Consider the following 17171-nt stretch of genomic DNA (forward strand, 5'->3'; position numbering starts at 1 on the left):
ATCAGGAATTAAAATAAAGCCTCAAAAATCATAGAAAGAGGGGAATTATATTAAAGTTTATTGCCAAACAGTAAAATTCTGTACCCCATGTATAACTGCATGAGTTTTGCTTTTCTGCTGTAACACCTCAGTAGATAAGTATGACTTAAGAGAAATGTTTCAGTGTATGATTTAGTTGACACTGAAATAGTTGCTGTAGCAGTTCTGAACACTACATTCTGCCATTGTTTTTGTTAGCACAACAGCTTGTTTTACTGTTCACCCTGGTTTAAGAAAAATGCATAAAACTGGGATTTGTTTTCAGTGCCAAAATCTTGGCAGCAGCTGATGTCCGTGCTGCTTGTGTCATCACTGATGTAGCTGGTGCTTCTCAAATTCAAGAGGCTAAAAGTGTGCCCATGTGTTGTGAAGTCCTTCTAATGGAGGAACTGCATATTTGTCATCATCTCACAATAATAAAGCTTCGCAGAAATTGAAGTAGCAAATTAGGAAGAACTCGTATTGTTTCTTTTACAAATTATAACTGCTTAAATTAGCTTAAGCACTTCTAAAAAGTTGGTTCTATACTACTGACATTGTGTGCTTGTGAGTAAAGTTTTAGAACTGTATATTTTTTTAAAACTTCAACGGAAAGCTTTCCTTTTATTTTTTTTTTTTGAGATGCAGAAGTAGAGAGAATCTAATAGCAATTTTAGTTTAGTATGCTTTTATTTTCTTTATATAGGTGTTTAGTTACTTAAGAAATTTTTCTTTTAATTTTCAAAGCTCTTAATGATCCTAAAACTGCTGCAGGTCATCAAAAATATGTGACAAACTTAAGGATCTTGCTGGACCTCAGCCAAAGATCTTCTCTTGTTAGATGGGGCTTTGAGGAGAATTGTAGTCTGTAACTGTCAAACTGTTCTTGTAGAAAAAGAGAATTTGTTAGTCTAAAGTAACCGATCAAAATAGTCTCTAAAGTATGAACATTTGAAAGTAAATGCTCACAAGAGTAAGACACCTCCCCTACACCCCTGTCTGGGAGAACATAGCCTGCTTTTGTATGGGGTTTTTGTGTTCTCGCCAAAGCAGACAGTATAAAGTATGTCAAATCTGTAGCTTTGCCATGTGGTGTGCCAAAAGGCCTTTCTCTCCAAGGACCTCATCTTTCATCTTTTTGTGAGTGTAGCATAAATTCTTGCTGTGTGTTCAAGGAAAAAGCTAAAATGGTTTAGTATAGCTAAAGGATTTCTTTTTTTTTTTTTTTTTTTTTTCCTTTCAGTAAGTTAGAATCCTAAATGCAGTAGCATAGACAAAGTGTGTGTTAGAGTTAACAAATGCTCACTGGATTAGTAAGGGAAATGTAGTTTATACTTCTTTTATGACAGAATTTTAAAGGTCTTGCTGTAAGACTCGCCATGTGCTTCTTTCTTTTCTCTAAAACATACCACTAAGTTGAAAAGGGAGATGAATCTTAGAAGGAAACTATTAACTCTGAGGGAGTTTATCATTGTTTGAGAGAAAGGATGAAATTTGCATTTGAATTGGCTCTGAGAGTAGCATGTACTACTAATCTTGTTCCTACTAGAAGCTTGTGAGTAGTTTAAGTACTTCCTTCTTTACTTTTCATGTTCTAGCCTTGTGTTGTAATAGCTCTTTCCTTCCCACCCCCACCCCCACCCCCCTTCCCAGTACATCACAAATGTTATAACTTTAACTAATCGAAGTGCTTAACTCTACTGGGAGAAGTCATGATGTGCTTGGGCCCTAAAATTATTCTGCAGTTGTCACTATGGTTTCCATGATAGGACTTCACAGGTAGAGAGAACTAGCAGGTTTCTGTATCTGCAAAATAGGCATCCTGCTGCTCCTTATCGTTTTATTTTTGTCATAGGTTGTAATTTTAAATAATAGAGCAGTACCTCCCCTAGGGGTGCAGTGTATTCCTGAACAGAAGCAAAATTACTGGAGTAGGATTAAGTGAAGAGCTGGTCATTCAAAAATTTGTAATCCTTACCCATGCACCTCTCAGATTTAGTTTTTTGAGGTAAAAACACTTTGTTGGTTGAAGTCTGCTTGTTCTGTCTCGAGAAGTGGGTAATACACTGAAGGTCAAGGAGGAACAAAGGAGCTGCAAAATTCAGGTCTCCATTAAATAAGGGCTTTCTGTGGAATATATGCTGAAATTCAGGCATCACAAGTTTTCCTAACTCATCTCTATGGTTTTGGTTGCCACACCTAACTTCTAAAGTAGAACTGGAAAAGTAACCAAATCTAAGTAGATGGGTACTATCAGGGAATTCTTTTTTTCCTAAGCTGCTGCTTTTCTTTTCTTTTCCCATTTGATCACTTTTCTTCTAGGTACCAACAAGGTGGAAGATATTCACAAAGAACCTGTTAGGACTGCAGTGTCCAGATCCAGTCAGCAGCACTGTTTGAGGACAGTTCACAGTTTGGCTTTTACCATATAAATGAAATACATAGCTCAGTTTGAAGAGAAACTCTCTGTATGTAAAAGTATTAAGAGTCTGCGATATTGCAAGTCGTCAGTTTTATCTAACACAATTTTTAAGTGTGTTCTTGAAGCTGACAGTTCTGGATTAACAAAGCCCCAGAATGCTGATATCAGGTCTCTCTGAATGTTCTTCCATTGCTGTAACTTATTTTGTGGGAAGAGATCTGTTTGTCCTTTTTGCTTCATGCTTTAACTACTTCAGTCTGCAGTCTTTTCTATTTCACCAGCATTTCCTAGCCTGCACTATATTGCTACTGCTGGCACTGTTTAACTGGACAGAAGAATTCAGCACAGAAAGTCTCACTCACAAGACTTTAAACTCTTTTGTTGATTTATATTTTTTTTAAAGGAGCTTGACATCTTCATCAAGTTCACAGTGGGCCTGCTTTGTTTGCTTTCTCTTGAATGCTTGATAAGATTTTTCTTCTATTGTTTTGTGCAGCAAGGACAGAACTTGCCATGGCTGAGGTGGTTTTTTTGTAAATCCACAATATGGTCATTGTCTGCTGCTGAATAATTGTGACTGCTTTTTGTACAACCAGAACTAAGGCTTTGGCTGTGAACAGATTCCATCTTAGCGTGAAAAGAGACTAATCCATGTAAATACAGCCCCAAAATAAAGCTTTACAGAAAAAGGGAAAGGCTGCTAAGCAGGAGGGCAGAGGTCAGCAATTTAACCTTTAACCTAACAAATAAGAAGCATGAAAGTTCCCGAATTGGTTTACAAAGGCAAGCTCCTGTGATCTGTCAGTTTTTCTTTTCATGATAGAGTTGGGTGAGAAAACTGACTGACAGCTAGTGCCTTTTTAACTGCAGGTTGAAATTAAGTGCTAAACTGAAGCTTTTTCAGGGAGGTTTGTTTTTTTTTTTTTAGCGATTTTAACAAATTATTTTCATTCACTGGCTGTACTTACAGTTTTCCTTGAATTTATGGAGGAGTCTGAGTGGTTGTTCTTTTAAAAATGTTCTTGAGAGACTCACTTTAGATACCAAATACTACTGAAACATTTCATATTTCAGCATTTGAAGCATTTAGGAATTCGATGAAGATTTGTAATTAACTCTCTGCTAATGTGCTCCTTTAAGAGTAGGGCAATTATTCCAATAATCTCAAAGAGACTGTACTTTGAATAAAGTGAAAAAGTTGTTCTTAAAGGGTGTGTGTTCTAGGCTTTACTTAAGGGAGTAATTATAACTTTAGTTTGTTCTCAGTCACAGATTTTTTTCAAGGTAGTTTGTTTTTGTTTGTCCTTATTTAATCACAACAGATAATCTCATTAATGGGTGCTAACTTTTGCTTAAAGCTTCATGTATCTGCAATCAGCTGTTAATCTAGATACAGACATTTCTATAAAGAACTTTTAATTAGTGTCATTCAGATGAAAAAGAAACAAAGAAGCAATTACTTTTAAGTAGGCTCCCTGTAGATTAAGATTAGAGATTTTCTTTTTTTTTTTTTTTTTTGACTAATGTTGTAAGGACCTTCCCAGAAATGACTGACATTTGGTCCATCCACAGTTGTACTGAAGCTTCCTCTGCAGGTCTTGGGTAGAAAATTTGGGGTTTGGAGATTGTGTCTGTGCTTAGTCTATGAACACTTAGATCAGCAATGTTAACACTGTGCCCTGTAGAATTTAATAATCTGAGTGGAAAGTGCCACAGGTAAAAGATGAGGAGCAGGCATGAAGATTCTGACTTAGTGTGCCAGAAATGTGTGGTCTGCCCCAGAGTTCATCAACAATTACAGCAGATACACCTAGGGAAGGAATGGAGGGGGAAAAAAACCCCACAACTTTCAGTGAGTACTTTTAAAGCAGTAACTTGGATATTGTAGCCAAAAGAATTTCCACATTTAGAATTTGTGCCAGGGTTTTAAATGGTGATGAAGGGAATTACACTCAGAACCCCCATATGAGATTTGTTTCTAAACTTGCTCTCCACTTGCACCTGAAGTAAATCCACACCTTTTATCTGATTTTATCTGGTGCTTGCCTGTTGATCATTCACTCAGTTTTATTTGAAAAGTTTATCAAACATGACAAAGACTCAACAGGGTAAGTAATTTTCTATTAAAACTGTAGCATGTCCACAAATGTATTAAAATTCATACTTACAATTACTGCAGACTAACCCTTTGATCTCATCCCATTTTATCTAGAGGTGATAATTCCACTGGCAAAAATGTTACAGATAAATTTATTTTGCTTCATTGTGATTACTGCTCATCTACACTAAAGATGTTATGTTTGTCCTGTATATTTACTGTTTTGACTTAATGGCTTAAATGCTTTACTAATGTTTGTGATAATCTATCATCCTATATACAGGAGTCATAAAAGTTGCTTTGATTATGGTTTGAGAAAATTTACTTGTAAATTATTCACTAAAAATACAGACCCTTCAGTGTATTGTAGGCTCTGTCATACTATGTAATGAAATAGCTCTTAGATATTTTTCTGCTGGAAAGTATATAGCTTTATGTGCACCTTGGCAGTATTCATCATCAAAAAGAGATGTAGTTAGTAAATGGAATTATTTAACTTGTTCGGGTTTTTTATTATTGAACTGCAGATATAAATTTAGCTGAATATTTCAATTTGCCATCTCTCTTCATAGAGATTGCAAAAAGCATGCTTTGTTGCACTGGCAAATACCAGTAGTACAGTAATTACAGTGCTTGAGATTTTGATATATTTCTTGACTGCTTTGCTTTATGCTGGATATGGGGTTAGGTCCTTCGCTCTATCATTTTGAAGCAATTCTGTACCTAGACAAATCCTAAGAAGAAAATGGGCATCACATGGACAATTAAAATTGAGAATTGACATGTTTTTAAAAGTCATACATCTCAATTTTGTTTATCTCAAAGTTTTAAAAACCTAATGACCTCATTGTAGCTTGACTATAATTACCATGTTTAAACTTCCATGCATTTTTTAGTTTAAGCAGCCTTTGTGTTTTTTTTAAACCAAAAGAAAATTAATGAGAAGAGACAAAGAGACATCAAAGAGGTTTTCCCTCTGATTGCAGTGTTAGAAGTTTTGCCTGAAAATAGGTTACATTTCTTCTGTTTTCAGCTGAATCCTCATTAACTTTACATTTTAATGATGTCCAGAGCAAATTATACGCTTATGGTAGATGCCTTAAAGGGAAGCTTAAAGGACACCTTTTTAATGTTTGTTTCTTTATTGGTGGCAGTATTTGCACCAGTATTATAAACAGTGCTAGAATACTACAAGTAATCCCAAAACATATCAGAAATATCTTCCATTTTTTGCAATCTATGTAGTATAAGTATCTCTAATATTTAACACAAGTGGACCATGTTAGAGGGAATATGTTCATCTTTGTAGAAGAAAAATGTAAATCATGTCCTTTGAAAGAGTTTACAAATTACTTCTGCATCTTATAATCAGTTTAATTTATAATGATAACATTGAGGCAGATGATGTAACAAAGCCTCTGAATTGTTTTATTTTCTTGAACCTCCAATAGAGAAGATTACTGAAATATTAATAAAGTGATAGTTGGTTTCTACAGTGACATTAAACAATATTGGGGAAACTTGGTGGAATTCCAGTTTATTCCATTTAGGGGAACACTACCAGCAGCAACTATGACTTCTAATGTACCTTCTACTAAAAATTAAGATTGCATAAGTAACTTTTTAGATGAAGAATGAAGTTGCATCATATGCAGCAACAAGAACTTGTATTCAGCACACCTTAAACTAGACTGAAACTGGCAATATTTGGAGTGGAAGTTGAACAGTTGAGAATCTAGGTAGTTCAAGATAATCTTTAAAACCAAAAACCAATCTTAAAAAATAAAATAAAAATTGCACCTGCTCCCCCCAAAGTGTAGCAATTCTGTATGCATGGTTTTTTTTCTGCTCCCTTTCTTCTCCCTCACACCTTTGGCCCCTGGAAGAATATTTCATTTTTGTCTGTAGCTCAATAAAATTTAGACCAAAAGGCTTAATGAAAAGCAAGGTCTTTTGTTTCCCTGTCCTGACACTTGGCATCTGTGTTTTATGAGTGGAACTTTTACTTTTTCTGCATTCTAATAGTAAACTAAATTTTTAGGAGGTGGGATTATGCCAAGGGAGTGGGACAAGGAATTCAGGATTTCAGACTGGTGTTTCTAAAAAATTTATTTGCAGTGGAAACAGTCTTCAGTATTTTTTTTTAACACATTCAGTCTCCTCATACGTTTCAGACTCCTAATTCCTGACTGGCTGTCAACTGTAGTGTTCCCCAAACTTGGCATTGCTCTTCACCTGCAGGTGTGTGTACTGTAGTTGAGGGTGACTGCCACTGCACATTGTCATCTGCTGTAAATCTTTTGAGAGCTCAACTTCATAATTGTCACTACCAAAATAATCCTTCTTGTTCTGAAACTTCCATCTTAAGGGTGCTCCAATCTTATGATCTGCTCTTCTGCAGAAATTTTTAGAGTATTTCAGTGCCTTGGCATAGGTACACATGGCTCTTAGGTAAATGAAATTTTTTCTTTTATTTTGAGCTGAAATAAATAAATTTTTGCTAAATAGTTCCTGGTTGACTTTTACATCATTGAGTTTACACTGCTGTATCCTGGTAGAAGCATTTGGTATGTCCATTGTTAATAAATAATTGGATGGTGCAAGATTCCTTAGGCAATACCTTTCTATTCCAGTATGATTCTTACCTTATCCTTTTTATACTGATTTTCTGTAGAAACTGTTCAGAAATCTGGACTGTCAGGATTGTCTGGGAGTTATGGCAGAGCCACACACCCTGGTGTGCATTAGGTGATCTCATTAGAACATGGGTTTAAGTCTTTCAAAGGTTTGGTGCTCTGTAAATTTGGAAACAGCTTCTGAAAGCAGTGGTTTAAGTCCTTAGTTTTACTTAAGTCTTTTAGCTTTGATTCCTACTAATGTAACCTTAGTTTGAAGATCATGTCAGTGAAAAAGAAAAAACTGAGTGTGATCTCCTGCCTCTTTCTTACCTTTATTTTGTAATTATAAGAGAATTTACAGTATCTTAATCTTTAATTGAGGCACGTAATAAAAATGCTGCTTGATAAGGTCTAGCTGACAGAAAGATATGTATGGTATTTCCTTGGCATGCAGGATTTTGTATAGAACAACATTAGCACTAAAAACCTGAAATGTTCTTCTTGGGAACTTATTCTGCAAGTATTTGCAGGGTGGCTTTTTCCAGCCAGTTCGGTGCTAATGATGGTGCATGGCTGAAACATTCCAATCGTTCATATGCCTGTCCTCCCTTTCTCATCTGTGTTTCTTTGCTCAGTGTTTTTGCCTTATTTCTTTTGCTTTGTTGTGGTCAATTCAGTCAGTATAATAGCAAAGCCATTGGCTTTTTTTATTATTATTAAAGAGTTATGTTAGAGATATGCTATAACAGAGATAAGAGCTATTTATGTCCTAAGCTATTGATTTTTAATTAATGTTGCCTGGGCTCGTGCATGTTGGCAGAATTGCTAACAGCTTGTGGCATTTTTTAATTCACATCTTCTTTTTTGGTATTTTGACAGTGTCATTCATATCTCATGAAAAAGTACCTCGTCAGGTTAAATGTGTTAAAACACCGAGCGAAAAAAAAAAAAAGAGAGAAAGGAACATAGGGCTGCCTGGAAACCTTGATCCATTGCCAAAGTATTTAAACAATTTAGTGTTTTGGTTTTCTAGCTCCAAGCTGCTTCTCAAATCCCTTGCTAATTAATCCAGTTAATTCTTTGTAGACTAACTGTATGCAGGGCTTTTTCTTGTGCTTCTGTCACCGAGAACCCTGTTTTGTTTGAAGCAAACCTAAGCTCTGTTATAAAGGTTGTAGTAATAAAGTGAGTACTTGCAGATGTAAATACAGTGATTTGAGCCTTTTAGAAAGGAGTTGTTTGTGTGTGTAACTTCTAATTTAATCTTTCATGTTTAAAAATTACCCATATATGTTTGTGTAAAAAGATGGAGAAAACTTTGTCATTTGATCATTTAAGAAAAGGCAGTAGAGCCTCAGTGTAGCAATTGTGGCACGAAGTATTAGCATTGTGATATTACAGCTAGTGGGATGTTTATTTTTCAGTAAGTAAATTACTGTAGATGCTGTTCATTTCTGTGCTCCAAAATGGATGATCGGATATAGGGCAAGTAAAGAGAGTTTAACAGGGAGGGGATTTTTCAGAAATCACCTGTTGATACTTTGAATTGTCTTGATTATGAGTACAAAGGCGGTATGAATTCTGAGCTGCAAAAAGCAGCTAGGGAGGAGAGAGCATAGAAGCTCAATTAGACATGGCATGAGATAAAAGGAAAAGAGTATCCACTCCTCAAGGTGTGCTTGTCTCTGATAAAAGCCACCACAGCTCTTTAGCTTATTTTTAATCTTCAAGATTTCTTGAGAACTGCTTCCCCTCACTGACCTGGGATCAGCACCAAGCACAGGACTGTGCAATAATGCCAGTGGAGCTCTGGCTATCAGTGATGTTTCTACTAAGCCTGATGGGCAAAATGTCCCTCTGAATGTTCTTCCCCATCAGCTTTCCCAGCTGTTTGGAGAAGTTGTCTCTGAGGACCTACAGTCTGTAGGACACTGCTCTCCCTCCTGTTCTAGGGCTTCTCCCATCCTATTACTGGATGTTCTTGCAGAGCAGTGATGATGAGCAGATCCTGGAGCCCAGATTTATGCTGCCACAACCTCTTACACTCCTCCTGTCCTTGGTCATCCCCAGCAGATTTACCTGTTAGCACAATGGGAGCTGATGATCTTCAGCACCTTGAATATCAACCTCTGGAGAAAAATTGTGCAAGTGAATTAAAGTTGCCTTTTCAGAGCTCTTGAAAAAGTCTGAAAGTTGGGAATTTGTAGTGTAATAAAGCTGGGCAAGGAAAAGGGAATGGAAATTAATGCAATCACTAGTTTTATATAGACACCTGATTTCCAGGGCTGGCCATTAAACAAATATGCCATTACCATGAAATACTCTTGCTCAGAATTAGGCTAGTCCACTGGCTCAGGAGTATCTTTATAGTGGGATATGTACTATGATACAACTTGGAAGTATCAAATATCTTAAAATGTTCCCAGTGCATTTCTGTTTTGCAGTTAAAATCCTTCTGATATTCAGGCCTTTTCTGTAGTGATGAAAATGTTACAAAAATTTTTAGTGAGATGATAGATTCCCTGTCTAATTGTAGTGACTATCAGTACAATTTTTTTCAGTGAAGGTGCTTATTAATACACCAGTGTTAGGTGTGAATTAAGTTGAATAAAGCCTCTCATTTTATGAAATGTAAATCTTCTGTTTTTTCTGTAAAAAGCTGTCTTAAAGAAATTGTTTTAGGCTACATATGCTTGAACCTTCAGCAGAAGCAGTAATTTTGGGAAAGCAGATAGGCACACATAAGCAATTTGAATTACATGTCTTGTAAATATTAAAGAGGGTGACTGTTTCTTGTAAAAATGTCAAAACTCTGGTTGCTTAGGTCTTATCTTGTGTAACTTGAACATTTACATTCTGGAAATAGAAGTGAATTGGTGGATTTGCACAATCACTTCCTCTGTCTGGTTCTGTTGCACTCTCAGTGATGCACTAACTCTGGATTAATTTTTGCTGTGTGTTTGCTACATGTGATAAAAGTCTGTTTAATTTTTTCCTTTATTGCTTCTGAAAGTTAAGAAAAATCTTATCTTATAACTCTTTCCCTGTGTGGTATTGGCACTTCCAGATTGTCACATTTAAATCTTAGCATGAAATATTAGTTAATTGTTTCTTTCATATTTTCAGGACAAGGAGGGCTTGCCAGCTGCTGTTGAAGTGAAGAGGCTGTCACCAGGCAACTCTGCTGCCTCAGAATATAAATACAAAGAGGCAGAAGAGAAAAGAATTCAGTATTCATGGCCTGGGCACTTGAAACATATCTCTATTAAATTTATTAAAGTAGTGAAAAGGTTATGAGATGAAAAAGTTCTGATCAAACACAAACTTTAAAAATGCCTAACCCTAATGTTTAAACTCTTCTGGATTGTTATTACAGCCAGCCTATAAAATGCTTCAAAACACTTCAAATTTAATTTTGTAAGACAGTTGTTGTGCATTTCTTGAACATTGAAGTAGGATGCTACCTTACTGTATTTTTTGCAAGTTTAGCTGCTGTTCAGTTTGCTGACTAAAATTACGGGAGGAAAACACAGAATTAAAAACATAATCCATTCAAAACTTGCTCCTTACAGGCTTCCTGGAGTGTGGCTTAGATTTCCAGTAGTACTAAATTTCTGGGTTGGCTGAAGAACAGATGGTTATGAAGAGAAATATCCCCTTAAATGCATAGTAAAGCGAACTCAAAAGATTCATCACCAGTGCTTCAGTGTGGAGTTGAGGTATCAGCCACTAGGTATGAAAGATCTTTAAGACCTCAAATGGAGATGGGAGCAACATGTAACAAATGAGACTTGAAATAAACACTTGTTTTGTCTTTTGAACTATTGTTTTAGCTTTGGCTCTACCCAGTGCATCCCCTTTTTTAAAATTCTAACTTTAGTTATACCAGTATTATCAGATTAAAAATTAATCAGGACTGAAAGTTTTCTGCTCCACTTTGTAAAGAACTAGTTCTGGATTTTCTGATCACTGAGGAAATCTTCTGCTTTCTAGCATCTCCTTATTCTTACAGTTTGGAATGTTAGTAGAAGAGAAATTATTCTGTACTGTGATACAGCTGTGTTGGTTTTAACCTGTTTTCTTGGTATGAATGATACAAAAGGAGTTAAGTATTTAATATGGAGGTAATTCCCTATATTGTTCCTATATTGAATCCTCAGTGCTTGCAACACAACTGTTTCACAAGTCCCATTAAAAGAATTGGTAAAGTTTTGATTAAACCTGGACCTGAGAGAGTAAATAATAGCAGCTGAAGGTGGAACATGTTATTTTATAAAAGGATCTAGCTGTCTGATGTGTAACTTTTCCAATATCCTTTTACTTACCTGTTATCAGATCTTGACTCTGACCCATGCAGTTTCTTCAATCCGTTGCCTCTTGATCTGCTCCTGTTGCAGCTTAATGCTGTGCAAGGGAAGAGCTGATCTTGTTCAGTGGAGAGAGGTGACTCACTTCACACTGCAGAAGAGATTGAAAATGAAATGTAATTTGAAACAACTCATCAGTTTTTGTAGTTATGTTTGCATTAACATTTATATTAGAGCTGTCTTCAGTGGGGTTTTGTCTTTTTTTTTTTTTTCTCCAGCATCTGTTTATTTCATGATACTTTTGCTTTTCAAATGGTATTGAAACAAAAGAACAGATTCTTTCAAAGTAGTAACTGGCAGAGAAAATCAGAAATACAATTTTGAACTCTTTTCTGTAGTGGAATGTCTGTGTGATGCTAAATGTCTTTTAAGTGGCAAGCTGCAGAGTTCAACAACTTGATACTTCCCCAAGTAACTGATGAGGAACTGCTAAGAGCAGACAAACATGGCCTTTTCTGCCTGTAAAACATTGTTTTTCCTGTCTTCTTATCCAAGGGGTGAGTGTTGTTTCTGTTTTGCACTTACTGTACTTGAGTTTTTTAAGGAATTGTGAAAGGACTTTATCCAAGACTCCTTTAGTTGGAAGTTTAGTTTGGATGGTAGAATCAGTGAAAGTCCCATGTGTAAGGTTTGATCTGAATAGGTCATAGAGCTGCTGCTGGATGGACTCATGCTGGAAAACTGATGTGAGGAGATGAGTACTTAAGGTGTACTTAAAGGCAACTTTGTCAACTTTTACCAGTTCTTGTATTGTTGGGGCTGTTACCTCTCCATATCTCTCTATTCTGGAGAACTGGATGTAGCTGTAAGTAAAAATCTATGTGGAAGTTGTAGCTTAGCCTGCTCTATTTTGAAAGGATTTCAAATATATATATATATATATATATATATATATATATATATATATATATGATAATGATACTGCTGAACACTGCCTAGGAAAGTTTCACTCCTCACTGCCCCTCTGGCTCTTGATGTGTTAATAAAAAACAATTATGGAAATCATAGTGTTCTGCTTTATCTGTTCTGGTCTTCTCCCTTCCTGTTTCCTATGATGTATATTTTATGCTCCCTTTCCTCTCAGTCTTCCCCACTTTTGGATCATTTTACTGAATTCGGTGTGTGCAAACCCTATATTCTGTTTCAAGGTTAAAGTGTTGTGAAAAGCATTTTCATGCTACCAATGAGGTTTTTGGCACTTGCAGGGCAGACTTCCACATGTTTTGTTTAGAGAGGCAAAGTTGTAAGTTTGGGATTTTTTTAAAATGACATTTTTGTCAATGTACTCATTTGAACAGCAGCTGATGTATATAGGACTGCTGGCTCACTCCTCTGGTGATGTCTGACATTCACTAAAACTTCAGTACCTGAGAATCATAGGTCAGTGTCTGCTTTTTTGTGCCTAATGTGTCACAAAGATGCAGGCTGTGTCCTGGAAATGGAGTATTTGTTTGAAGTGTGATCTGGTAGGTGAATAGTTTCCTTGCATACTATCCTCATGTGGGTTGTGTTTTTGAATAATGAACCTGCTGTGTATGCTTACTCTGCATATTGGTACTTTGGGGTATTTTTTTTTTAATCCAGTTTCTAAGACATGGTTATAGAGTTTTCTTTTACATGTTGGCTGTTTCCTGACTTGTATACTTTAAGAATAATGAGTACTTTAAGAGGAAAATTTTGAAGTCTTCACATCCAGAAAAATGTAGTTTTTATTCAATATTTATTTCTACTGTAACTTGTTCTGAGGTTTCTTCTCTGTTGTCTTATGTGTGTAAGCTTTTTCTCTCTACCTCCCTCCCCAGTCCCCTCTACCTTTTCCCCTCCTCCCACTTTTCCCCCACTCCCAGATGTTACCTCCATGCTAAGGCTGCAGCAGTTGAGGGCCAGGCAGAGCTGCTCAGATGTACCAAATACAGGACATGAAGGAGTTTGCAGAGGTTTGGAAAGAAGTTTACATTTTAGTTGTGCTGCATAAGTACCATAATGTGTAAGTGGGTGTTGAATTTATAGTTGCTTTGAATAGAATTCCATTTCATTTTAGATGCATTGCAGCTATAAACATCTTAAAGTAGCGAGTTAAATCAGTTAGGGAGGAAAAATGAAGTAATTTTCACCATTTTTCACTTTGGGATTAGTATGTCTCGATGATTTGCAGCCAGGGTGGATTAAACAGATTGATCAGAAGAAGCAGATTAGGATGTATTGGTTTTGTGTGGGAAATATTCTCTGATAATTTTGTGAAGAACTTCCCTAGATCTTTGATTTCCATACTTTTCCAATAGAAACCAGCTTGAGTCTTTCTGTTTCTAGAATGAATAAGCATGCCTCTTGCAAAACAAAACTCTTCACTTCATCTTGTAAGAAAAGTTGAGAATAAAAGAGCAGCATAGTTACACTAATATGCCATTGTACCGTGTTCCCATCCTGTCATCTGGAAAATTAAATCAGGTTACAGCATGGATTAACATCTAGACTTGTGAGGAGGGGAAGGTAGTGTCTTAAATGCCATGAAATTGAACAATGGGATTATACAGTTCACAGCTAATTTCAGTGTTCTTCTGTATTTGGCTTTCTGTTGAACAAGTTTCTGTAGGGAGAGGTAGTAATAGGGTTTAGAGCTTGGAAACATTAAATTTACTGCAATGCTGACAATAATAGCTTGGACATGGCTGAGTAGTGGGTACAATGCTGTGTGAAACATACATAGGTGTGAGGTAGAGTCTGCTACTAGAGGGGAAAACTAAATGTGTCAGCAATAAAACCTGCATTCACCTCGTGTGGGGTTAGGGGTTTGTGCTGTCCACCGAAGACACAAAATAAGAAATGGGTATTCTAAATATTTACTCAGTTTATGAGTAACTAACGTCACAACTTCCTGATGACCTCTAGGAGGGGTTCTTTAAATGCAGCATACCTGCCTCTCGTGGCATGCAAACCACAGCAGCAGGTAACTCACCCTCCCTGCCCTCCCTCCCTCTCCTGGAGGTCAGGATCCTGCACCCATCCCCAGGCAGCAGTGCTGGGGTGACACTGCTCCTCCTGAGGACAGGGAGGGACAGCAGGGATGGACACGGGGCTGCTCTGGCTGCAAGGATGTATCACAGTGCTTTCTGTGGCAAGAACATTCAAAATTTTTTCAGAAGCAAGAGTCTTAAGCTCTCTAATAAAGGTGATTCTTTGCAGCACTGTAAGGATCTTCATAGCCCGTGGCCTAATCTTTCAGCAGTGTGCTTCCAGCCTTCAAGGACAAATGTTCAGAAATGCATAATTTCTGAAATAATTATGGAAAATAACTTTGTTGCAGAGCAAGTAAACATTTCAGTAACTTTGAAAATTCAAATATCCTCCGTTAGGGGCTGTTGATATTAAAGAAATGTTAGAGGTATAGCTTTGGAGGTAGTGATGGTGGTGGTAGGAAGTTACTGCTTGTTACTTTGTACTGGAAATCACCATCCCTGCATTTTGATCACAGACCTCACTCTGCATCACTGACAATGCCTATGACTGAGTCAACATGGAAAATGTTGCCAAAATACTGCTTGGTGGAAAGTCTGCTCAACTGATGTACAAAATGTAGTGGACATTGTAGGAGAGAAGGACAAGGGAAATCTTTTGGTTTGTTGTAAGCTGATTTATATTGACTTTGAAAATATGATCCACTGCTTTCTCTTTCTGCTCTGCTGTGTTATGTAAAAGGGTTTGCTCATATACATGTGTAAAATTTGATATATTCTGTATGTAACAGTATATGTGTACTGGTGACCTGGAAGAAGTTAAGCTAGAAAGTTTATTAATGAACAGTCTTGCTGGATTCCTGATGTAAAAAGAATATGCTGTAATAAGAAGTTTGCATCTGCTAGCAATTGAATCACCAATCCACAAATTTATTACTGAAGTAAACATTGCCAATGAGAAATGAAGGGTGGGACTATTCTGAAATAACAGTGCCATAAACCTGACTCTTCCCCTCCAGCCCTGGCTGCCAGGCAGTGTGGCAGTAATTGAGCAGTGGGGGTTGTGTGTGCAGTCACTGCCCACAGAATCATCAAAATTTGTGCAAACAGTGAATTGAGAGTAAAGAATCTGGTAACTGTGTGTCCAGAGAGTGAGGCCTCATCCCCCCAAACCCATGAGGACACAAAGGGTAGGAACTGTGCAGGGTAACAGCTGACTTTTCCATGCCTTAGTCTTTACTCTCAGCTCTTGTGTGATGTGTGCTTTGGTTTTTGGTTTTCAAATTCAAAAATTCTTTGTAGAATGAATCTAGTCTTCTCAGACATATTTCTTTGAAAAATGGATGGCTTTAAAGAGGTCTGTTTTAAATAGGTTGTCATGTAAGTAATTTCAGTAATTACATTTTCTTGGTTTATGAACATCTCTAATTAAACTCAGAGAATACTACCAAATTTTTATATTTATTCTGACAAGGCAAAAGAATAAGGATGTTGCATCTGTCCTGAATGTTTGCTAATCTGAAGCATTTGAGTTTCCAGGGCTACATTAATTACCTCCTTCAAATGCTGGATAAATATTTTTTTGTTTTGTACAGAGCATTAATATAGAGTAATTTTGAGAGATGTCTAATTTAGTATCATCTATGGAGTTTGATCCCCACAGAGTGTCAGTAGCTGGCAAAACTAGTTATCTGATTATAAACAAAATCCAGGTGCATTTGGGAACCACGTTGTGGTGACAAGCTTAGTTGGCAAATTGCAGCCAGAACAATAGTGCACAAGGTAACAGCCTCAAGTTCAGAGTCTCACCAGGACAATTCTTATAATTTCTATAAATCTATATTTACATATAGATGTGTGTATATATGTACACAGAGATATTTATGGTTTCATGTGTTTTGTGTGTTTTATATATAATTTTTGTCTTTCTGGAGGAGGGTAAAGGGAGAGCCTTGAAAAGTCCTTCCCTGCTCTTATCAACATAGCAGCCCCAGCTGCCCTCCTTGGATCCCCTGCCAGGGTTGCTATCATCTTCTGATCAAATATTAATGTGTGATTCTCTGCTTGCTCACTAATCCAAAGCCAATTAATATTATCTGTCAATTATTTACAGATCCTGAGGTGCGGAGGCAATTCCCAGAGGACTACAGTGACCAGGTTTGGAATGCGTAATTAATTTTTTACATGACAAAATTTATTTCAGGGTTGTTCAACATATTATTGCTGCTCTTTTTACTGAAAGAGATAAATACATTCTTAGAAAGAAATAGAAGCTGTAATTAGGAGCAGAAGGATAAAAACATTTTCCCATTTAAAGCAGAAAGCGGAAGAATTTTGGATCTCATAAGATTGTTTTACAATCTAGTTTTTACAAGCAAACATGAGATTGGAAGGAAAATTGGTTAATAAATTTCACTTTTTTGCCTTTAGGTGCCACAGCTTGCAGTTCATTTGGCAATCCTCACTTCATTGTCTGAAAGGTTTATCACCATATTTAACTGGGCACCTGGCAGCACAGCACATTATTGAAATTCTTGCCCAGTCATGGAGTCTGTAACCTATTTCAAAAAGATGGTATAAAAATCTGAATGTGCAGGTAGAACACAGCCATTTATCATTTAGTTTGTACACACAGGATCTCTTTCTGACTTTGAAATTAACAGCTCCAAGTTACCTTGTGTATTGCCATGTCTC

General features: G+C 36.7%; 1 protein-coding gene across 8 annotated transcripts in view; it reads left to right on the forward strand.

Annotated features, from left to right (window-relative positions):
• DENND1A (DENN domain containing 1A) overlaps nucleotides 1-17171 on the forward strand; it is a 163798-nt gene that overhangs the window by 9125 nt on the left and 137502 nt on the right. For all 8 annotated transcript variants that reach the window (XM_071766193.1, XM_071766185.1, XM_071766186.1 and 5 more), the window contains exon 3: nucleotides 16591-16634. In XM_071766193.1, the coding sequence (XP_071622294.1) occupies nucleotides 16591-16634 (44 nt within the window). The remainder of the gene's footprint in view (nucleotides 1-16590; nucleotides 16635-17171) is intronic.

The sequence above is a fragment of the Heliangelus exortis genome, chromosome 22 (assembly GCF_036169615.1).
Source record: "Heliangelus exortis chromosome 22, bHelExo1.hap1, whole genome shotgun sequence".
NCBI classification, from domain to species: Eukaryota; Metazoa; Chordata; class Aves; order Apodiformes; family Trochilidae; genus Heliangelus; species Heliangelus exortis.